General features: G+C 42.0%; 1 protein-coding gene across 4 annotated transcripts in view; it reads left to right on the plus strand.

Annotated features, from left to right (window-relative positions):
- Positions 1-24,370, plus strand: part of HCCS (holocytochrome c synthase) — a 128,409-nt gene that overhangs the window by 36,655 nt on the left and 67,384 nt on the right. For all 4 annotated transcript variants that reach the window (XR_014960604.1, XM_085601500.1, XM_085601499.1 and 1 more), the window contains exon 5: positions 6,501-6,620. Coding sequence is in view for 3 of the 4 variants with exons in the window: in XM_085601500.1 (XP_085457626.1) it covers positions 6,501-6,620 (120 nt within the window). In the remaining variant the exon portion in view is untranslated. The remainder of the gene's footprint in view (positions 1-6,500; positions 6,621-24,370) is intronic.

Here is a 24,370-nt window from a genome sequence, read left to right on the forward strand (position 1 = left end):
ATTACAAAAGTAACGAGAACATCCTTTACCTGCAACTTGAATTTCCTTCCATAGGATAACATTGCCTGTTTTTTGCTGAAAAAGTTTGTGTCGATTTTGCAAACTTACAAATATTCGTTAAAAATCGGCTGTATAACCTAAACGCATTCTCTCAACTGCTTACAGGTGGTACACTAGTGCTGGATCCTGGATCCATCACTGAGCTAGAAAAAGTAACCACAACCCCCCCCTTACCTGCTAAGTGAATTTCCTCCCATAGGATAACATTGGTGATTTTATTAGAAAAAGTTTCTAAGTGTCAACTTTTAAAATACCAAAATATTGCTTAAAATCACAACAGTAACTAAAACTTATTTAACTCACCTGTTTCAAGGAACTGTCCCAGGACTGAATCTAGGATCCAGTCCTGGAGTTGGAAAAGTAATCCTGAAAGTAATCAATTGCATTTACTTATAATTTCCCATTGAGCTCAATGTATAATTGTGTTTGAATTGTGTTGCCAATTGCAACAAACTGTAACTATTGCATTCAAAAGACTATTGCCTATTGAAAAGTATTTAACTAAAGCATCTCCTTCTGAGAAAGTATATTTTGATACCTATTGTTGGTTCTAAAATAAAACAACCATATCTTTTTATATACAAACCATTGGCCTAGAGTTCAGTTCTTGAGTGTGTGAGACCATTTGCTGACTGAGTGTGTACAACAAATTCTTTACACTGTCCTCTGATACTGCCTTACTGTTCGACCAAGCTACCACTTTAGAGAGCAAGGTTATATCTAACTTTAGCCTCTGCCAAACCTCTGAGGACTGTGGACCCTGTACACACTGTACCTATTTGGGAACAGTATATACAGAGCCACTTTCCTACATGATACACTTGGTATCCTGATGGTCTTGTGTGTAGGAGTGTATGTTTCTAGATTTGTATACATATTGATCATTTATATACAGGTATATGTTATAAGTATGTCCACGAGGAGTGTATGTCTGCTTTTGTTACTGCACTCCTTCTTGAGACTTTAGATCAACATTGAACTGGTTATTTTTATATGCATTCCCACTCCCTTATTCTAGGGGCTCATGCGTTTTGTAGTCCTGGAGGGTGTTTTTAGGTCTCGCCTAGCGACGCTTCGTGAAGCGCTGTCGCTAGCGAGATCTATTGTTGTCGACTTTGGAAGGTGGACAGATGTGCACTTTTCTGGACAGGCGATGTGCACGCTCACGGCGTCTGTTTAAGCTTCATCCCAGACAGCCAATGTGCACGCGTACGTCTTGTGGCATTATTACAACTCCTGCTCGCACCATACGCGTGCACATCTCCTGTCCAGGGGCGGCTTGCTTACATGAGCATGCGTATGGCTCATCTCCCTCAACGCGCGCATGGTGTGCTTTCGCTTTCCCTCCCTACGGCGTTACAGCACACGACCCGTGATCAGACGCACAGCGCTTCCGTGGAACCGCAAAACACTATGTAAGAGCACACGCAGTGACCGTCACACTGGTAGTGTAACGGTAAGTCTGCGTGTGAGATGAGACACCAGCTGCGTGTGAGGGACTTGTCTCTGGGTGCGCTCCCGACGGAGCCCGCGAGTCTGGCACCCACGAGGCTGCCGCCCGCTTGTGAAGGTGCTCTTTGTAGAGTAACCTACTTTGGGGCCGCTGGGCTTTTAGCCGCTGGTGAGATGCATTCTCGCAGGTGTAGTTTCACTTTTTAAATTGTAGGTTAGGGTGTCTCTCCTGCCTCGATAATTCTCGTGCGTGCTGTCTTTCCTTGTCACTCTCTGTCACTGTTTCATTCTTCTCTTGCTGTCTGCCTCGTATTCTCTCTTTCCACCTCGATGCCTCTGTCTCTCCTGTTCGCTCTCTCCCACTGCACCCTCGTACTTTCCCTCCCCCTCACTTCACCCTCCCACCTCAGGCTCCTGTTTACACACCTGCACAGGTGAAGTCCAGTGCAAACAGCCCCTTCTGCCAGGGCAGGATCCGGTGGATCCGTGGTTGCCCACTTCCTTCCTGCTCACCTGCGGGTGTGCCAGGACAGGTGTGACGCCGTGCGTGCGCGGCCCCTGTGTTTACAAGCGACTAATGCCAGGCTCCTCTGACACTAGTCACACTGAGGATTAATGCAGTGACAGAAGAGAGAGAGACCGCTTCAGTGACTGCCAGGGAACCTGGGACTAGAGGATTAATGCAGTGACGGAAGAGAGAGAAACCGCTTCAGTGACTGCCAGGAGACCTGGGCATTAATACAGTGAGTGACGACAAAAAGACAGCTTCATTGACTCCAAGAGCTCCTGGGACTTGGGGAATAATGCACGAGAAAGAGACCGGTTCAGTGACTGCCAGGGCACCTGGGCATTAATGCAGTGAGTGACGAGAAAGAGACCGCTTCAGTGCCTGTCAGGGCACCTGGGACCTGGGCATTAATGCAGTGAGTGACGAGAGAGACACAGTTTAGTGACTGCCAAGGCACCTGGGGGTGAACCGGGGGTAAAAGACATTGTGATTTACAGTCCCCGAAGTGCTCGCGGTTCCCAAAGACGAGCAGACACCACCCATGAAGCAGATGGGTAGTGTTTGTGCACGCGTGCCCCTAGTGCTGCCGTTCTTCTTCAAGCACGTGGCGTCCCAGAAGGGGAGTCGTCGTGCCACACGGGCGTTCTTTAAAGAACATGTTGGTCCCTTTCTTGTTTGCAGCAGGCCAGAGCCTTTGACCCAGAAGCATTCCCCAAGCCAAATTCCCAGGATCTCTTAACATTTGCAGACACCCAGAGCTGTTCTGGTTTTCAGCCTGATAATGCGCGACACTTCAGTTTTTACATTCTACCTGTGTAAATTATCTTGTCCCACTTAAGACACCTGTCATCGCAGATTTAATTATTGATGCAAAATAGTGAAACAACGTTAGCAAAATTAATTATTGCTCTCTCTAGTATATTCGCGCAAATTCGAATATTGAATTTCTCCAATCAGTCCCTACAAGTAAAATGACACCATTGATGTTAACCATAAAGCTAGTTGACTGCGCCAGAGCTCTTTACTTTACCATCCCATGTGTGACAATTTCAGGCATGTCTGTTTTTGCGCTCTTACCTGCAGTCCTGAATTTATAATGAAATAAAATGGGCTAAAGTTACCAAACTGCAGATAAAACGAGCATTTGCAATGTAATAGGTCTCGCATTTACACGAGTTTAAGGTATTGGCATTGTAAATGACAATCCCTTTAATTTATGTTTTAAAAAACAAAAATAATACGCTTTTGTCTTTTACAATGCCAATAGCTTAAACTTGCATAAATGCAAGACCTATTGCATTGCAAATGCTTGTTCTCTCTGTGGGGGTTTTCTCCGACTGAGAGGGGTCTCAGCCATTTATCTTGCTATTTGTTTTTGCAATGCTTTTGTTTGGCTTTATAGAGTTGTCGTTCTCTTAACCTCTTTCTCTTGTTGTGGATGTGCTCTGAGAATCCTCTCCCGCTCTGTTCTCAGGGAGAGGTCAGAATCCATAACAAAGGGCTATTAATTTAATTTGGGTGTATCGGTTAATGTCCTTAGCCCCTGAGTAGTGTTAATTTGAGGAGGATCAGCGTTATATTGCTTTCTAGTTTCTACGGCATAAAGCTGATGCTCTACTTTAGTGGTATGGATTAATGTCGGTGGCCTCCTAGCCTTGTACAGGCATGGGTTGATTGCCTTTTGAGAGGCATACTTGCATGGTTCATCTAGTTGTAAAATATATTTGATTGAGTATTTGGTATATGCTCTCAGTTGTGGCAAAACAAGTGAAGTGAGGCACAGTGAAATGAGGTGATTTGCCTGAGAACTTCACAATTGTGTTCAAGTGAAGAAGGTCAAACTGTGAGCGATGTTGTTGATCTCCAGTTAACAACGTGCGTTCTGGGCCGCAAATATAAACTGAGTTTATTTACAATAACATTTTGTGAAATTGAGTATATGCTTCAACGTTAACTTTCCCAAATAATTTAATAAGATGCTTCCTCAGAAACTAAAGTAAGAAATAGAGCAGTAAAACAGAACAGGAGTCTATCCTGAACTCTGCTGGATGATTATAGAAGAGTTCAGTATATACACTTGTTCTAGCATAACTAAAGCATGTCCTATTCAAGTCCAACTGTGATCAAGAAGCGGCCATTAAAAGAGACCGTTCATAAATAGGGCCTATGAATATTCAAATATTTGACAGAGGTAGACACTGGTATGTTCAGAGTTCCTGAGATATGTAAGGGTTTTACTAGAATCTAAGCCCTGCAATAACATGAAACCTGGTGTAATTAAAGAGGGAATTATCAGAACCCTGATATGAGAACACTGGGATAACCGGTCACCTCGCTGCATGCCATCAAATGAGATACGTCGACTTTATGTAGGACAGGTAGATTTATTCAATTCCACACTCCTGAAAGCCTGATTTAGATGATAACCATGTAAAATATATGGCTTGAGGGCTTGCGTTTAAGTGTTTGAGTTCCAATTCAAGCTTCAGCGTTTGGATAGATTAGCTACCTCTTACAGGAATTGGGGATTTCATTATCTTTTGCTTAAGTGTATTTAAAAATGACAGGTGTTTTACAAATAAACATACTATTCACTATGCGTGATGGAATTATTTTAGGATTCTAACCTTTTTAGAGTGAGGCTATTGTTGTTTCTCTCTGTTCCTTGATACACCAACCTCCACTCAGCTGCTTGGGAGACAACTTTTCCTTCAAATGTTCTCACATGAGAGCCGGTGGAGAAATTTTCCATTAGGACCATGTTTAGATAGAAATAGCTTTATACCATTTCAAGGGGTTCAGAATCTGGCCACCAGCAGAACTTGGTATTTTTATGATGAGCGAAAGCACCATTATCTTGGTCTTTGTAGTGATTGGAAGAATAGATAAATGACACTAGTAGACCCTGCTGCAGAACAGTGGGGGCTGATCAAAAATTATAACATCTTCCGCATTTAGTACTTTATGAAGCTCTTTACATCCTGTCACTATGGGAACACTTTTCTGACATGATAGTGTACTTGAAGAAGATATATAATGTGTGTCTAGTGAGCAGAGCAAGGGTGCTAAAACCAACCTTGGTTTTAGAGCATGTGTAGTTTAAATATGATTTGACAGACCACTATTGGACCTCTTAAAACATAGCGCCATGTGTCTGGTTATTATAGTACAGCTAAATCTCTCATTGAATCATTGAATGTTAAGGGCCGCTAACTTTCCGGGAAATGCCAGTCTGTAACTTGAACCAAATGTGATCCAATAGTTTACAAACGTTTTATAGAAAGTACTGTGTCCTACTGCATCTCAGATGCAACTCTTCTATTTTTGAAGAATTGTTGTTTTTTATGTTGTTGAAGGCTTTCAGTCCTAATCACTGAGAGCGTATTCCGTTTTACTTGTTGGTCTGGAAAATGTTCCTTTTTCTCCTTTTAGTCTCCCATGAGAGATGATCTGGGAATGAATTAAACCTTTTTTAATTTGATCCCTTTCCGTAAACTGGGTCCTTAATGTAAAAAGTTGAAGTGAATTGTTAAATTTAGCTTGATAGGGCAGCTGTCTCTTACAGAAATTAGGGATTTAGTTATTTTTCCATTGAAAGTACTTGCACCCTCTGGGGCACAGCAAACTACCAGTTCTATGACTAAAACATTGTCATATCAATTGCAGGAAAACATTTAGGTTTAGATCAATAATAATATTGAACAGATCTGAACAAAAATAACAAACTTAAAGCAGGCTATGACGTCATAGGAGGGAGGGTAGGAGAACCCACAAGCGCTGTCTAAATGTAGACATAGGTATGTGTTGATTCTGGCTTAATGAATGTTCACAAGTTAAAACATTGAGTTCTTGAAAGACCGATGTCTCTAACAGAATAGGGTCAGTAACCACTTATTGACTGGGAACGAATGGCTACTACTTTGCGTGCCAACTGTGAAACTCAAGCGGGCATTGTCTAAATGTCAATCATGCATTCCATCCGTGTGCATGTTCAAAAGTCAGGCACTTGCGGTGAGCATGTGATGGGGATGTAAATGGTTGCTCGTAAGTTACTTAATATTAAGTTACTTAATATTTGAGATAATGCTGTCCAGTTTTGCATTATCGCCATGGTATTCCACTTCATGCAGTAATCTTCTGGAGAGGGTGACAAATGTGGTTATATGGTGTTAGAAACTTATTTATAATGGTGCTATATAGAACAAATCTGATTCCCATCAAAACACCACCAAATTTGCACGCCAAAAAGACTTTATTTCAAAGAAAGAAGGGAAATGTGGCCCCAGATGAATATTCAAGGTACACAAAAAGATGATAGAATTGTTTTCACTTTCTACTCGCTTTATTGAAACAGTTACAGAGCTGGTGATGAATAAAAAGCAACAGTCACTTCTGAATTAGAGAATAATCAACAGAGTAGAAGTTTCATACCTTTATGTTAAAGGTGATTTAATATGTCTGAAAACTTGTTGATTGGTAGGTGGCGATGGAAGGATGATGACCTAAACCCCGGAGACATGTCAAATATCATTAAGATTCACAATCAAAATAATGAACAAGCTTGGAATGAGATCCTTAAATGGGAAGCACTACACGCAAGGTGAGTTTTTCTTTTCTGTCTTTTAAAAAAAAGTGTTTTTTTTTTTTTTTTTACTATTGCAGGTTTTTCTAGTATCTGCACTTTTATTTGTCCTGCTTTATACATTCCGCAGGTTGTGATTCATTCTCCAATAGTCATTTTCAACAGGGTCCTTTTAAAAGTGTGCAGTAATTTAGGCCTCTGTGTAAGTCTAGATCTGTGTGTGTGTGTATAGATAGATATATAATTAGCAAATAGACTTAAGTTAAGAAAAAAAACATATAAGCGTCTCCCCTATACTATACAGTTTGGAAAAGGAGCCAGATCGTCTTGAGGAGCACATTGACTTAAATGGGTAATGCTTCGGGATTGGTGTAGCTGCTGAATAGCTAGCATATTTTGCTCTGTTGGGCTGATGGTGTGTATTTATTTACGTGTGGGTGGGTGTGCAATGTTTAGTCCTGCATTGTTGTGTTTTGTTCTATTTGCAGACATTTCCCCTTAGGACATGCTCAGATGCATTATAGTTGTTGGCATTTGTCCTGTATCTCTTTATTTTTTTTAAATTTTTGTATTCCCTTGTCCCCCAACACCTCAAACATCTTTTGTTTTCCTTGCTGCTCTTCTAAGTTTTCTCTGGAAGAATCTCTTTTTGTTGTTGTTGTTGTGCAAACTATGGCCCAGATTTGAGCACAGGCTTCTGCTGTCCCTGCCTTATTTTTTTCCTTACCAAGGAGGTGTTGAGGGGCATATGAAAGGAGCATTCCCTCGCTGTTTGCTTCCACAGTCACTAGCATTTTGCCTCCTGTATCTGTTGAGTGTTTTGTGTACGTAGTACGGTTGTTGAAATGTCCGGCATAGCAGATTATATAACCAGGAGTCTGTTAGCAATTAGTCTTGTTCTTAGGTATTAGAATTTGGATCTTTTCTCATCTCGCATAAACGTTTTAACTGTTTGAGAGTAGCCACAGTGTTGTCTGGCATCATAAAACTAGAGACAAATGGGTGTTAGACATTGGCAATCATGGACACATCCTAGACTTTGGGGAAATCAGACCTTCACTTCCATCAAGAAAAGTAAAACACAAATATATGCAGCACTTACAATTGGAGGTATTCAAACTGATAAAGAAAAAAGCCATGGGCGAAGTACCATTTGTAGAAAAGCTTCAGGGCTTTTACTCTAGATTCTTTCGCATATTAAAAAGATAAGGGTATGGTGACCAGTTCTGGACTCAAGGAATCGAAACAGAAACTTGAAGAGCCAAAGTATTCACATGGTTACATTATAAGAAATCACAACCTTGCTAAAAATAAGTAAATCTGAATAATGAATATTTAAACTTCTCAATTAATGTGACACACAGAAGATGATTTTGCTTCCTGGTTACTTGTTGCCACTACCAGTTCAGTTTAACCTTTGGTCTGAAATAAGCCTAGAACCAGTGACTGCTTTTGTAAGACGTAAGGTTTATCCGTTCTCAAACGTCTGGCTTATAAGGGCAAAAACTTGCCTACAGTCTCAGGAAATAGTAAACGTGACAATGAAAGGCCTGTCCAATCTAGACTTGGCTATCAACAGCAAATCACATTTGTCCCCAAGCATAAATTTGTATTTTTCTTAATTTTTAGGAGCCGGAATCTGCACAGGAAAGAAATCAATGTGTTCATCTCTAGAGAGAGGCAACCAATTGATTTAACTAGCAGCATTCCTGAGTTAGAAAGAATGTGACCATAGTATGAACGTTGAAGGCAATTCTAGGGATAATCATAATCACACATGAGCTCCACAATGCATGGAGAGGGGAACAAGAGGCGCGGGTTCCAATTTGATAACTATAATGATTTTTACTCTCACTCACACTTTCAAGGGCCCCCACTTAGTTTAGAAGTGCATCCCTGTCATCAGGTGTATGCCCACCCTCTATCAAACCAAGGTTTTAGAGGGCGAGGACTGATCGAAGATGAAGCATGACACCAGGTGGTGTGTGAGACCAGTCCGTCACTTTTTGTGAGATGTGCTCACTCGCAATATAACTAGAAATCCACAGTGGTCACCACACTAGAAGCAGGTCTTGTTGTGGTTAACAATTCTATGGACAATGTCACACGTTTATCGATTTCCTCATTGTCACTTGCGCATGAGGATAATCCAGGAACAACAAAGCAATCACTGGCAACAAGTCTCGGGGGATTGGAACAATTTTGTGGTGGTAACACCAAGCTCTTTATTGGTGGATAAAGACGGAAAACATCTTCAAAAGGCAACCACTGAACCCCATGAAGTCCTAACCTTTCTAAACTATGGCTGTTTCCCTCAGATTATTGAGTGCACAATTACAAGATATGGAAACAAATAGTACATGGTCAATAGAGGAGTGACAGTTGCACATCAGTATCCTAGAGTTTAGAGCAGCGAAGTTGGCTTTAAAAGCTTTCCTGCCTACATTTTAAGGCACCCTCAACATGGAATGGACGAACAACACCAAAACCATGTTTTATCTGTTAAAGCAAGTGGAAGCTAAATCACTTCTGTTGTAGAGAAAACCCATAGATTATTAAAATAGGTAACTCGGCACACTGTGGAGCTGTCTGCACTGTCCACAATGATTTGGCAGATGGTCTAAGCAGACCGTTCTAAGATATTCACAAGTGGGAAATAGGAGACAATCACTTCAGTTTAATCTTTCATAGACCGGGCACTCCTCATTGGGACATGTTCGCTACAAACCAAAACTACAAATGCAGGGACTTCACAAGTAGGTGATTTTGCCCATATTTTAAGGGGAATACTTTCACGATAAGTAGGACTGAAAAATTAATTTGTTTTCCCTCCAGTATCTCTTATCTCCAGAGTGCTATTAAACCTAAAAAGGGAGAACTGTACAATGACACTCGTAGTCCTACCCGGGGCACGTCGGAACTGGTATGTAAAATTGTGGAACATGTCAGTACAAACCCAAATCTAGTTCAAGCTGAATGCACAATTACTCTCCAGGCCATTGACGAGAAGAGTTAAAAGCATATTTCCACGAGGGCTATGGCAGCAACAACAGCCCTTTTACTAAACTTTCTTTTAAACGCATTTGTAAAGCTGCCACTTAAAGACTGCACATGGATCCTAAAAGCTTTACAGCATTGATGTGGATACCAACAATGATTAAGCTTTAGCATTAGCAGTGCTTCAAAACATATTTTCTTAAGATAAGCCTCGTACGCTCCAACCGCTTTAGTTGATGCATCTGTGATCATCTTTATTCAAGCATATGAATCTATGAAAGATCGATTGTTCAGCATTGGCATTTGTCATAGATTCGCATGCGACCCACACTCCTCCACTTCTCATGAGACTTCTCCAATTATCATACAAACACTTTTTTACAAGCTAGAACATTTTGCAGTTGAAGGCTTCTGAGAGAGGAGCAGCTTAGGATGCTGGTCTCTGATCAGCTGCTGTTTGGATCATTTACAGTGACGTGGATAGGTTGAAAATACTTGGTGAAAGGTTGATGATAGAGTGTACAGGGTATACTGCTGTATTAACATTGTTACCAAGGGTTCCTGGTCTAGTGTTGGATAATAATTCAAGCATGAGGTGAATCTATGAACTATGCCAGCGCTAGATAACCCGAGGGACAGGTAAGTAACTTTTTTCCTTATCTGCAGAACTTGCCAACCTCAAGTTAAAAATGGAAGCAGATTTCATTTACTCAAATGTAATTTAAAACTCTGCTTGCAATTCAGAAGCAAGAGATTGTATGCCAAAAAGATCTATTACTTTCCCCAAATTTCTCTGGCCCTAAACCTTGCGAAATAACTTTTTAGTGAAATAGAAATTTAAATCACCTGTAGCACAACACAAATGTTTATTCCCCCTGCAATCAAGTACTGTTTTAGAAGAATTGATAAGGTGCCACATCTAGGAATCCATTGCACCTCCTTTTATACCACCACCTGGGACACCAGTCCTCACAAGTTGCTTCATTCAAAGGAAATTACCTCAGAGGAACTAAAATAAACTATCTCTAGCAGCTGCTCATCCCGTATTTTTGTTCAGCTAAAATCATTAAATTACTGCGCCTCAAACTGTTGCCATTTCTTTTACCACCAATTTTGAAAACAGACATTATGAAGCCATCTCCCTAGTGATCATGATGACTTTTGCCCAGTCTTGTTGCCCCCATATTTTAGCAAAACACACACATCAGTTCAGGCTATTATTGAAAGCATATTATAATCAATAGAGGGAGGAAGAAACTCTGATTCATTCGGCTTCCTGTCGAAGGTAAATAATCAAGGGGAGAATGGATCACTTGTACCTGTAATAACTGGGTCAGGTGTGGTAACCAACTTAAAAACCCTCATTTACGTACAGGAGCAATGAAGTGATATAACTTGGTTCTCCGCTTCTCTTAGAACGTGAAAGCATCATCATTGGGTCTTGTTTTGATAGTATGCTTTCCTCCACCTGTAGGTTGACCAACTGGTTTTGACAGTAGTGATCAGGAATAGAGTGAACGAAAGTGAAGTGAATTGAAATAGCTTAGCTCTCCTTCCCAAACCAACTTTATTCGTAGAAGAGGTGGCAAGGTTAAAAAATAGGGTGGTGCGCATGTAGAAGTGCTATTGTTCTACAGCACCTTGTAGTCCAAGCAAAGGATCGACATGTTTCAGCCCCTAAAGATGCCCAAAGGGGGCTTTCTTCAGGACCTATATCGAGTGCTAGGGTGCTAAACTGTAAGCATCCCATAAGGGTAGGTAACTAACTCGCCCTTCTTCTTAGCAACAGGTCAGTAGTACCTATAGCTTATTATCGCCGTATTTGGCCTCCTCGCTTGGACCGGCGGGCTCAGACACCTGATGTTGCAGGCTGTCTTGCTTGTGCTCGCTCCAGTTACGGTGCCCCGTTATTGAAAGCAAACCTGCGTTTCTTTCCTTCCAGATAAGATCAGGTCTAGGTGCTTGTTTTTCTAGATTTTTATGCTGTCTTCATGCCACTGATCACTTTACTCTGATCACCAAACTAATAGAACTTTGAGACACTAACTGTAGCGGGTACCCTGGATTTGTGAATTTCCCTTGAGGGGACCGAGAAAATAGGCAAAATATAGTTAAAGTTGAGTTTTTTTTACCAACATAGGAAAAAGTGTCCTGAATAAAAGTGCCTGTTTTTTTCCCCTGACAATGTCCTCAACTAACTGTTTGCTGTGCTAAAGTCACCCTCTTCCCAGCTTTCAGCAACATGCAGAGCTGAATTAATAAACCTAAGTTTGTACCGCAGTTTTGGATTTTTCTAAGAGTTAGCCTATTTTTTCCATTTTGTTGTGCTCTCAATCTACTTCTAGTTTGTGGTGGAAACCAGTGTGAAACCCATGGGTGATCCAGAAAATCTATAGATTTCTGGAAAGTAGGCAAGATTCTGAAATTAGCACGGGGTCATGTGTTGAACCCTCACAGTTTCCCCAAAAATAACTGTTGAAATAAATATTGAAAATGAGTAGAAAGAAACGCCTATGTGTGACTTTTTCATCTACAACTTTTTGTCACAATGGCATATTTACAAAAGCAATATACCATTAAGTCTGCTAGACCCTTCTGGTTGCTGGGATTTATAAGGTTTTTACGTTCTCAAAGAACCCAATACCCAGAGCCAACAACACAGCTATACTGTACAATGGTTTTTCATTGTGTACCGAGTATAGACCAACTTCTATTGTTAAATGTGTAGAGTGAAAAGTTGGTATCAAGGAAACCTATGTATTTCTAAAATGGGCACAATATATATGGAGTTTAGGAGCAGTGGTTATTTATACATCTCTGAATTTGTGGGTACCGGTACTAGCATATGAATTGGAGGGTATTTTTCAAAATGTCTTTTTTTTGTTGTGCACTGCCTGGGTGCACAAATTCAGCGAAAACCAATTGGTTATAACAAATGTTCTATGCTCTCACATGTCTTCCGATACAAATGGTACCTCACTTTTGAGGGTAGGCCGATTCCCCGCAATTGGAAACAGCCCAAAAAGCAACATGGAGGTATCACATTTTCCCCTCTTAAAACTGTCCCTTTTTTGCAATGGATAGCTGGATTTTGGGCCCCAGCTCAGCTGTTACCTAAGGAAACCTAGCAAGCATGCGCATTTTTGAAAACTAGACACCTGGTGGAATCTAAGGTGGCGTGACTTGCGAGGCTCTCAACAGGTTTTGTTTTACCCTAAATCCCTTGCAAACCTCAATTTGATTTAAACACATTTTCCTCACATTTCTGTGATGAAACTTTCTGGAATCTTATGGCACAAGTGGGCTAATGAATAGTGGTAGGAAGTTTGTGGATTCCTGAAGATTCTATCACAGAAATGGAAGAAAATTTGTGATTTCAGGCAAAGTTTGAGGTTTGCAGAGCATTGTGGTTAAGAAAACCTTGTTGGATCCACGTAAGGCACACCACCCTGGACTCCCCTGATTGTCTAGTTTTCAAAAAGATCTATGGTTCATAGGGTGGCATAGGTGGTGCCACAGCACAAACCCAACTACAGCAGCTACCCCTATTGCTTATCTCTCAACGTAGCGATTTACAGCTTTTTGTGTCAGTGTCTCTTGGCCCACCCACCTACACAAGTGGGGATACCATTTTTATCGGGAGACATGTGGTAACTCGGATTTGTGGGAAACCTATGTCTTCCTGTATATTTAAGATCTTTCCGTCACAGAAATGTGAGGAAAATGTGAGTTTCTCATTGTAGTTTGATGTCTGCACGGGCTTATGGGTGAAATTACATAGGGGGGAGCCACAGAAGTCGCACTCCTTGACTCCCCTAGTTGTCTTGTTTTAAAAAAATATGCAGGTTTGCAAAGGTGCCAGCTGATCTAGGGTCCAAAATCCATAGCTACCCACATTGCAAAAAAAAGGTGTGTTTTCACTGCATAAATGTGGTGTCTGTGTTGTGTTTTTAGTATTTTCCATTCGTGTGTGCTAGGGCAATCCATAAAAAATGGGTTCTGTTTTAATATGTGGAGACGTGGGAATGCTTGGTGGTTGTCAATTTGTGGATCTCAACAGATTACAGAAATTTCCAACACAAAATGTTCATAAACTAGTAATGTTAGCCAAACACGCACTTTCTAGTTTTGTACGGCATTTTGTGAAAAACTGTATCCATGCAAATTAAACCACTCTGGACACCTGGGAGTGTCTTGATTGCAGAAAAAGGAAGAGTTGTCACTTAGTAAGGGCCATATTCACATTTTGGTTGACAAAGCAGCCTCCGTCACCATGGCGGAGCAATTAACATCTGCCATGCTCGTATTTCACTGCATGCCAAGTTTTGTAATGACAGCTAAGTTGGTGGTCAAGTCAAAACCATGACAAGAGCCACTATCACAGCGGTTCCTGTCAATGCCTTTTTACATTTGATACACGGATTCATTAACATAACAGAGCTGTCAATCAACTTAAAAAAAATTAATATATTCAAAAACAAAATACAGAAGTTGGATTTTCTTTTTAAAAGAAAGAAAATGCCCTCTCACCATGGGAGTTATCACCCATGGCAAGGGGGGAATTGTACAGTTTTTACTGCTCCTTACCACCATGGTTTTCCAGGTGGTGATAGGCATTGAAAACTGACCTGTATGTCATCACATCTGAATTAAGTGCGTGGACATAGAGGTCAACCGAAGATGGCCCTTACTCAGTCGGGAAATGAGATGGGTGCAGCCATGCTAGAGTTGGAGTGCTCTTCCCTGCGCTTACACCAATGGTCCGTCTGCATATATATCTGGTGGGCAGACCATTATATTTACTGTAAGGATTCTCTGTCACCATTGCGATGGAGCATCCTTATGACCAAATATATAAATATTGTCTAATGTTTTTAATTGAATACACCACTTACACTGGTTGATTTTAGCACCTCCAGAAATGCTAGCTTCAAAAGCACAAATACTTATCAAAGTATCAGAATATGGAAACCAAGTCTACTGAAGGTGAGCCATAAAGCCTCACCCAGGCACCATCCACTTTATTGTCCATTCATGCACCACACAGATGAGTTTTCTACTGTCTGAGATGGGTCCAGTCCAACAGATCAGTCCACTCACATCAACATAGTACCGCCATTCAAAAGAACATCACATACATACACCACAGAACGGAATCCCCATTCAAGACAACCTCTCAACCTGCCATCAACCAAATCACTCACACACTCTCACACACTCTCACACACTCTCACACACTCTCACACACTCTCACACACTCTCACACACTCTCACACACTCTCGCACACTCTCGCACACTCTCGCACACTCTCGCACACTCTCGCACACTCTCGCACACTCTCGCACACTCTCGCACACTCTCGCACACTCTCTCACACTCTCTCACACTCTCACACACTCTCACACACTCTCACACACTCTCACACACTCTCACACACTCTCACACACTCTCACACACTCTCACACACTCTCACACACTCTCACACACACTCTCACACACACTCTCACACACACTCTCACACACACTCTCACACACACTCTCACACACACTCTCACACACACTCTCACACACACTCTCACACACTCTCACACACTCTCACACACTCTCACACACTCTCACACACTCTCACACACTCTCACACACTCTCACACACTCTCACACACTCTCACACACACACTCTCACACACACACTCTCACACACACACTCTCACACACACACTCTCACACACACACTCTCACACACACTCTCACACACACTCTCACACACACTCTCACACACACTCTCACACACACTCTCACACACACTCTCACACACACTCTCACACACACTCTCACACACACTCTCACACACACTCTCACACACACTCTCACACACACTCTCACACACACTCTCACACACACTCTCACACACACTCTCACACACACTCTCACACACACTCTCACACACACTCTCACACACACTCTCACACACACTCTCACACACACTCTCACACACACTCTCACACACACTCTCACACACACTCTCACACACACTCTCACACACACTCTCACACACACTCTCACACACACACACACACACTCTCTCTCACACACACTCTCACACACACTCTCACACACACTCTCACACACACACGCACACACACACGCACGCACACACACACGCACACACACGCACACACACACACACACACACACACACACTTCCAGACATGTTGAAAGTTGGTGCATCTACAACCTTCACAAATGAATAAAAAGTTTGACTACATTTTTACCACTTGTCAAGTACTTGCCTCCATTCTGCACACTACAAGCGCAAGCCTACTGAACCTTTACTAATGGCTTCCTTGACAGCCACATGATGCTCAGGAAGACATGTCTTGCATGCGTCTTTAGCGGCGCACTCACTGTAACAAATCCAACTCCTTCAAATTTGTGGGCGCAAGATGGCGGTGTCGTAGAATGCCTTCTGAGGTCTACATTCCTCGAACTGAGTGAGCATATAAACCATTGAAACTAAGGCAAACCTGCTGGGGAATACTACCTAAGAAGCAGGTCATAAACTACAAAGAATGTTTTTGACTCACAGGGTAGCCAGTGAGAACATAGCATATGTCACGTCCACTGTTAGGTGCAGTGCGGTGATTGTAATGCTCTTGTTATACAGTAGACTGAACATATTTTAAGTTCTGATGGAGGTTGTTCATGGCAAGCAAGACAAACATTTTATCCATGTATGTAGCGTTGGATGCAGAGTTCTCTGTAATGCCATTATGCTCTTATGGGCCTTTTCAGGAGAAGTCACTTCTCCTTGTTCAGGTCCTGAGTTTGCATTGAATGTCTGAGTATTAATCTGGCTGAGCAAAGAAGTTTCTAAGGTTTTTGAAATCCGTGGCATTATTGAGGAATGCTGGACTAGTGCTGTGCAAGGCTTTGAATGCGTGTTTCAGGAGTTTGAAAATATCTGTGAATGGGGAGTCAGTGAAACTGTTTGAGTTGCAGGGTGTGTGCGTGTTGGGATGTTGCGGGAGGGGCTGCATTCTGCATTCTGTATGGTTTGGAGTCATTTGCTTAGTTGAGTGAGGGAGTAATTCAGTTTCGGGGTGGGTGCAGTGCCAATTGGTTTGAATCCGTAGTGGAAGATGAAGTGATGGCATCTGTATCTGTATTACCTTTACTGTGTTTGTCTTACCTGTTCATGTCTCTGCCCTCATCAAAGTCCTGACTAATCCTGTATACTTGCCAAGTGAACATATACTAACACCTTCCGTTGCTAGCTACGTGAAGCTTAAAAAACATGGCTTTCATGCGCCTTCAATGCACTCAGTGTGCCTACTCCTTGAGCTAAGTGAGCGTATCTACCTTTTGAAACTAAGGCAAACATCCTACGGATTACTGCCTACGTTTCCTAAAGTAAAAACCCAAACAAATGTCCTGTGAGACTCATTCACTCACACTTCTACTTTTGCTTTGAAATTGAAAACTCAATTAGTAACCTGTGTCATAATCAATGTTATTGAAAAAGAGTACAGGACACAGTCTTGTGTAATGATGATGTTCACGTTTTTTGTAGAAGGACAAACATTTTAATATGTATTCAAATTAGTGCAGACGACGAAGTGCTCAAACAGTCAACAAAAATATATACAAAATAGAACAAGACACTGAATAGATCCCAAGGTTGCAAAGGATTTGATATCAAACAAACGTAAGCAGAGCCTGTCTGTTCATATATGGTATCTCCTAGAGAACCATAACCTGTTTTGAAAGCAATTTATGGAGGGGATGTCAATTTTTCGACCTGTAGTTTTCTTCGGGTAATCATAACAAAAGTCATCTGACTGAAGTTCCCTCGAAACCTTGGAATCTTGTGACCTTCAATAAGGCATCCTGTAAGCAATATCTGCAAGAATACTTAAAGACCGAGTTTACAATGTATATCGGATCGCTTGGTTGGATGGATAGTTCCGGTAGGTTAAACAAATTACTTGGGAGAGGTATACCTTTGTATTGTGTGGAGACAGTGGTCACACCTACACATACAAGAGTATTCCCAGACAAAGCCAACAATGCAAAACAGTCTGGTCGGTTCCTTAGACAGTCCCGTAGAGGTAAATGGTTTACTCATGAAAAGCACACCTTTGCATAGTGTCATACCACCGCATGATCTGCAATCATGTTGGTGGTGTGACACAATGCAAAGCTGAGCTTTTCCCGAGTAAACCATTTACCTCTATGGGACCTTTTAAGGAACCGAGAGGCCCATTTTGCATTATTGGCTTGCTCTAGGAGTACTCCTGTATGTGTAAGTATGACCACTTTCGCCACACTATACTATTGATAATGATACAAGGTTCTAATTGAGTTTGTACACTTTCAAAGCAAGTAGAAGTGTAGGTGAATAAGTACTACAGAACACTTGTTTCGTTTATTACACTTACTCTGGTTCTTGAGGGCAATCCGGGTGGACCTTGTGTTGTACACATACGTTCATTAAAAAGCACTTCAAAATGTAGTCAAGACATTTTTGCCGCACAGGGTATTCCGTGACAACATGACTTATGTTCCATCCACCATTATGTGCAGTGTGGGGGACTACAAGGCACTTTTTAATCGGCGAACTGAGCACCTATCACGTTCTAATGGCGCACAAAGGTGTTAAGCAGGCCATAAGCAAGTCCATGATTTCCTCGAGTAGAGGAAAAATACATTTGCGGCTACTTGCCTAGTGAAGTAGTGGCCTGTGGAAGGTAGGTATCCATGCACAGCCATAGAAAGGTTTACCTTACAGCAGCTGCACCTGGGTTAGTTTCCCAGTTCTTCACTTTTATATGGTACAACATAAAACAAGTAGGAAAACTGGCTGAGATGGGCACAGTAACCACAACACTCCTGCTACAACATGGTCGAGTCTTTTTAGCTGTTTCATGAATGCGATTGGCAAAGTGTTGATTCTGCAGCCTTGTTATGACCTCCAACACGTATGAAGAGAAGGCTGCTGTTTCTGTAGCAGTAAGACTTTCAATGACTGTCAACTGAAAGTCCAGGAACGACATGAGTCTTCCAGTGGTGGTCTGATGATAAACAGTTCAAAAGGACAATGGTCTGGTGAGGTCAGAGATCCTCATGTAGCGGAGCTACAGTTATTGATTTTAGGAAAACAATTCAATGGTATTGGTGATATGTAGAACTCAATTAGAAAACGTATGCAAGGACACAAGAGAGTAGAGGAAGGCATCACATTTTATTCAACATCATAAAATGGAGTCGCTTCCATTCCTACCATTTTTTCATTTTGCGAAAGTGTATATTGTATATACAGTGCTCACACATACAAAAGTGAGGGTGCGTGAAGTGAAGTGCTTAGTGACAATAAAAACATTTCATCGCATTTGACAAGCAGATCAAAGGAACACAATTGGTTTAAGCAATTTAAAGGGAACTTTGAAATTGAGGTCGACGGCGTTTCGATCTTAGTGAGTCAAGATCATCATCAGGACAAGTAAGTGCGAGCACGTAAGATCTAATTGGGGGGGAAAAAGGGTCAATTACTGATGTGTCCTGAATATGCATTAATTAACACCAAGGTGGTGCGTGTTGATAATAGCGCAATGAAGGCGTGTAAGGAGGAGGCAACATCAAGGCAGTTAATGTGATGTTGAGTAGGTCGAGTGAATGCCAATTGGAACGGTTAATTAGTACAAGGAAGGATGGTGGTGCCGCCGTTACTAGTTCATGAAGTATTGGTGTGTCCAATACCAGACGTGAGAGTGAGTGCCGCTGGTAGTAAGAAGGAGGGGACTAGCAGAGTGAGAAAATGAGTACAAGGCGCATGGTAAGCATCGACACTGGAGTGAAGACCCCTGGTTAGGAATTACTGTGGTCATGAGCAGCACAATGTAGGGAACGTGATCGGGTGTCCAGAAAGGAAAGTGATGTGCGCAAATTATAAATGACGAAGGAAAATGAACTTACTACGCTTGATCGTAGTGATAGAATCCAAGACCTGCACAGATGGTCGAGGAGCCCAAAATTCAGGAGAGCGTCCGTGTTGGCAAGGGCACGGAGGGGAGGAGAATTCCCAAGGCGCTAGATGCGGGAGTAGGAAGGGCGGAAAGGAAATGAATTAAAAGGGAATGAGGCGAGAAGCGTGAATATCCAAAGGGACGGCGTCAGTGGAGAGACTTACTTGTATGGACGAGAGTCAAAACCGGAGTAAAGCCGTTGACAGTTTGTGTTCTGCGGCGTGTAATTAGACCCAAGGCGTGTGATTGACCCGGGAATAGCTGCAAGCTAAAACGTGAATATTGCAGTTAAAGGTCTATTAGGGGTAAGAAAGGGTGGGGGGGGGGGGCGGCTAAATGGCAGCGTGAAGGGGCAGACTTACTTTGCAAGAAGATATTTCGAAGTTGAATGAATCAATTCAGGAGCGCGCTGGCAGCAGTCCGGAGCGTGCTGTTTGTGCGTTCGTCAATGGGAGATAAGAACGTTTGGGGAGGAAGCGCATGCGTGAGGCAGCGCGTGTGTGGACCGAGAGTGGTCATTACGTACAGGCGGAGTATAAGGGCAGCCATGTTGAGTGAGGGATGGTGCACGCAAGTGTGTATTTTGGAAAAGCTATACTTCTGCATTCAGGGGTAAAAATTAAGGCAATTCTGAAACAGTACGGATAAAAAAGAATTATATACAATCATTACTGTAAATTGTGTTAGTTGTAGAAACATACTACATGCAGGGAAAAACGGACAGTTTTTTCAATGATAGAGATAGAGCTCTATTGTGATGCCAGTGAAAGCAGAGACAACCTTCGTTAAGAAGCTTACAGTATCATGTTCCACTGGTCAATCGTATTAAGACCATGTTCGATTGAGCGACAGTTGAACATCCATTTACATTCGAGTCTGTTTAGAGTGAGAGTCTGGTCACCACCTCTGCTGTTGGGGTGGAGCATGTCGATCACTAGCCATTCGAGATCATTTTCAGTATGTCCTTTTTCAATGTAGTGGTTCACCAAAGGGGCTGTTGTAACCCGGCAGCGTATTCGGCTCCTGTGTTGTCCGATCCTGGCTTTGATTTTTTGCGTTGTCTGGCCAATATACTTCCGATTGCATGGGCATTGAATACAGTAAATCACATTTGTTGAATTACTATTGGAAAAGAAATTAAGGTCATGCATACTAGTAGCGTACGGAAATACTTTGGTGTTAGTTGTGAAAGGGCATGCCGCACAGTTACCACATTTGAAGTGACCTACAACTGGAGGTAATCCAAAAAGTGAGTGGATTTCATTGTTTTTGAGTATTGGTCTCTGTGCCCTAACTAAATGATCCTTGATATTGCGGGCCCTCCTGAAGGAAAATAGCGGGGCTTCCTTAGTGATGTTGATGGATGTGAGGAGTGGCCAATGTTTCTTAACTACTTTAGTAATGCTGTTCGTAGCCGGGCAGAAGGTAGTTACACAGGTGATGCGTGATAGGGTTTTCTTGGGTTTGAGTTCCAGGAGTATCTCCCTGTGAGAGTACCACGCTCTCTTCATGGATCTTTTGACAAGGCGTCTCGTGTATCCTCTGTAGAGTAATTTTTCATATAGGATACTGGCCTCTTTAAAGTAGTCATCTTTAAGTTTACAATTCCTTCTGATTCGAAGGAATTGTCCAAAGGGGAGTCCATCTCTGAGTGCTCTGGGATGTGCACTTTTGTAATGCAAAAGAGTGTTGCGCTCGGTGGGTTTCCTATATAGAGTGGTGTATAGGGTACCTTCAGAATGAATAACAGTGACATCTAGATAGTTTAGAGTGTTTACTGGAGTCATGTGTGAACTTAAGATCCGGTTGGCAGTTGTTAAGCCAGAAGCAAAATTCATAGAGTTCTAATTTAGAACCGTGCCAAATCATAAAGACATCGTCGATGTAGCGATGCCAGTTTTTAATTTTGTTGCGATGTGGGTTGGATTCATTGAGGATGAATGTCCTCTCTATTTCATCAACGTACAGGATGGCAAAATTTGGGGCAAAAATTGCGCCCATAGACGTACCTTTCCTTTGTCTGTAATATTTCTCATTGAATAGAAAATAGTTTTCAGAGAGAGCTATTTCAAGAAGGGAAATGATAAATTCGGTCGGTACCTTGTGTGGGCGAGGTCTGCTGTTTAGGTGTTTTTCAATGACGTCTTTGCCTTTATCTTGTGGAATGTTTGTGTAGAGTGACTCGATGTCTAGGGTGACCAGATGCTCCCATGAAGGGTCAAAAATCTCCTTTTCAATTATGTTGATAAAGTGTGTGGTGTCTTTGACATAGGCAATTGTATTCGTGACTATGTCTTGAATAAAGAAATTGACATATTTGCCTAGGGATCCAAAATGGAGTCACAGCCGGAGAGGATTAGTCTGCCTGGAGGGTTGCTAGGGTCTTTATGTACCTTTGGCAGTGTATAAAGGACTGGGGTTCTAGGGTTTTTGTTATTCAAAAAAAGAAACTCATTATGGCTGATGTAACCCGCATCTTCTGCAGCCTTTGTAGATGTTAGTATTAGAGATTTTATGTCATTAAGGGGGTTGCGATTGAGTGGTTCATAGTGAGTGGTGTTGTTAAGTTGTCGCATAATCTCTTTGTCATAGTTGGACTGGTCTTGGATCACAATCCCACCACCTTTGTCACATGGTTTGATAATGATGTCTTCTGCGTTTTTTAGAAGGAGAAGACTTTTCCTTTCTTCCATGCTTATATTATACGGGACGAATTTGGGCTGGTTTCTTAGTTTTTCCAAGTCCTTCAGAACGAGGTGTTCGAATGATAGGACTTCCGGTGGTAAAGCTCCCGTAGGTGGATTGAAGGTCGATTTAGGTCGTAGGCCCGTGGTGTCCCAGTTATGGGAGGTGTCTCTGTCAAGGAAAAAGGCCTGAAGTCTAATTTTCCTAAAGAATTGGAAAATTTCGGTCTGTATCTTAAACCAGTCAGTTTTTTCAGTAAGTACATAGGAGAGTCCCTTACTGAGGAGGGAGATTTCAGTGGTCGCTAATTGATGACTGGAAAGGTTAAAGATGGGAATTTCCTCAATGGGTTGCGTGCTAGGGATATTTTCAATGAAGGGTTCAGTTAGTACTGGTAACCCAATTGGTAAAATTTCCGTCGTGTCTGACGTTCCCCTGGTTGGAAATTGTACCTGTTTGTTCCTCCCTCTCTCTGGTTGGTAGTGTTGACCTCTCCCTAAAAAATTCGGAGTGTTGGGGGCTGAACTCGGTCCTGCACTTTGGTCAGATGAATCAGTCTGCAGAAGAATCAGAGAAAGTGACTGGTTGTTTATTTTTAAACCTGCCCCAAGTGCCCGCTTGTTGTCTTTGTGGAAACTGGGGCTGAGTGAAGTAGTCCTCCCTAAGGTATGGGTAGGTTTTTTCTTTGCTATAGTTTTTGATGTCTTTTGTTACCTTGGTTGCTTTCTTGTGGTGCTCAAATTTATGGAAATCGGAGATAGTTTTTTCTATCTTTTCAAGGATTGACTTAGCGTCTGCTAGGCTTTCTAGTTCCAAAATGGCTTTCTCAAGTAGTAGTATCTCTTCAAGTTCTTTCTTACTCTGTTCGAGCGCGGTGTCTATACCAAGGACCATCCAGTGGCGTGAGCATGTTGTCCCTATGTGCGCAAAGCCATTTTTGAATTTGGGGTCCTGTAGAAAAATGGCTGGGGTGTTGCGCACCTGTAGTCCTAGAGGGATAATATCCGCTTTAAGATACTCTGTGAGCATGCGTGCATGTAGTTCTGTTCTGATATGTTTTTTCTTAAGGTTCTCTAGTTTTGTTATTTTATCTGTAGCAGCATCAGTTGGCGCAGTTGGGGCTGCAGCTGAAGTTTGAAAAAGGGAGGGGCCACTAATAATCCTCGCTATGTAGTCCTCTGTGTAAGTAGGGGCTAATGGATTTGACATTATATAATCAAAAAAAGGAAACAATCGATGAGTAAAACCACACGAGTGGTAAGAAAACCCTTGCAGTGTAGCCACTGCTCATAGGATATGTATGAAGAACAAGGGAACCCCTCACAAATGTGACCTGGGGTAGAAGATAGTTCAAAAGGACAATGGTCTGGTGAGGTCAGAGATCCTCATGTAGCGGAGCTACAGTTATTGATTTAGGAAAACAATTCAATGGTATTGGTGATATGTAGAACTCAATTAGAAAATGTATGCAAGGACACAAGAGAGTAGAGGAAGGCATCACATTTTATTCAACATCATAAAATGGAGTCGCTTCCATTCCTACTATTTTTTCATTTTGCGAAAGCACGTAAGATCTAATTGGGGGAAAAAAAGGGTCAATTACTGATGTGTCCTGAATATGCATTAATTAACACCAAGGTGGTGCGTGTCTGGTATTGGACACACCAATACTTCATGAACTAGTAACGGCGGCACCACCATCCTTCCTTGTACTAATTAACCGTTCCAATTGGCATTCACTCGACCTACTCAACATCACATTAACTGCCTTGATGTTGCCTCCTCCTTACACGCCTTCATTGCGCTATTATCAACACGCACCACCTTGGTGTTAATTAATGCATATTCAGGACACATCAGTAATTGACCCTTTTTTCCCCCCAATTAGATCTTACGTGCTCGCACTTACCTTGTCCTGATGATGATCTTGACTCACTAAGATCGAAACGCCGTCGACCTCAATTTCAAAGTTCCCTTTAAATTGCTTAAACCAATTGGGTTCCTTTGATCTGCTTGTCAAATGCGATGAAATGTTTTTATTGTCACTAAGCACTTCACTTCAC

Source organism: Triturus cristatus, chromosome 4_2, assembly GCF_964204655.1.
Source record: "Triturus cristatus chromosome 4_2, aTriCri1.1, whole genome shotgun sequence".
Classification (NCBI taxonomy): domain Eukaryota; kingdom Metazoa; phylum Chordata; class Amphibia; order Caudata; family Salamandridae; genus Triturus; species Triturus cristatus.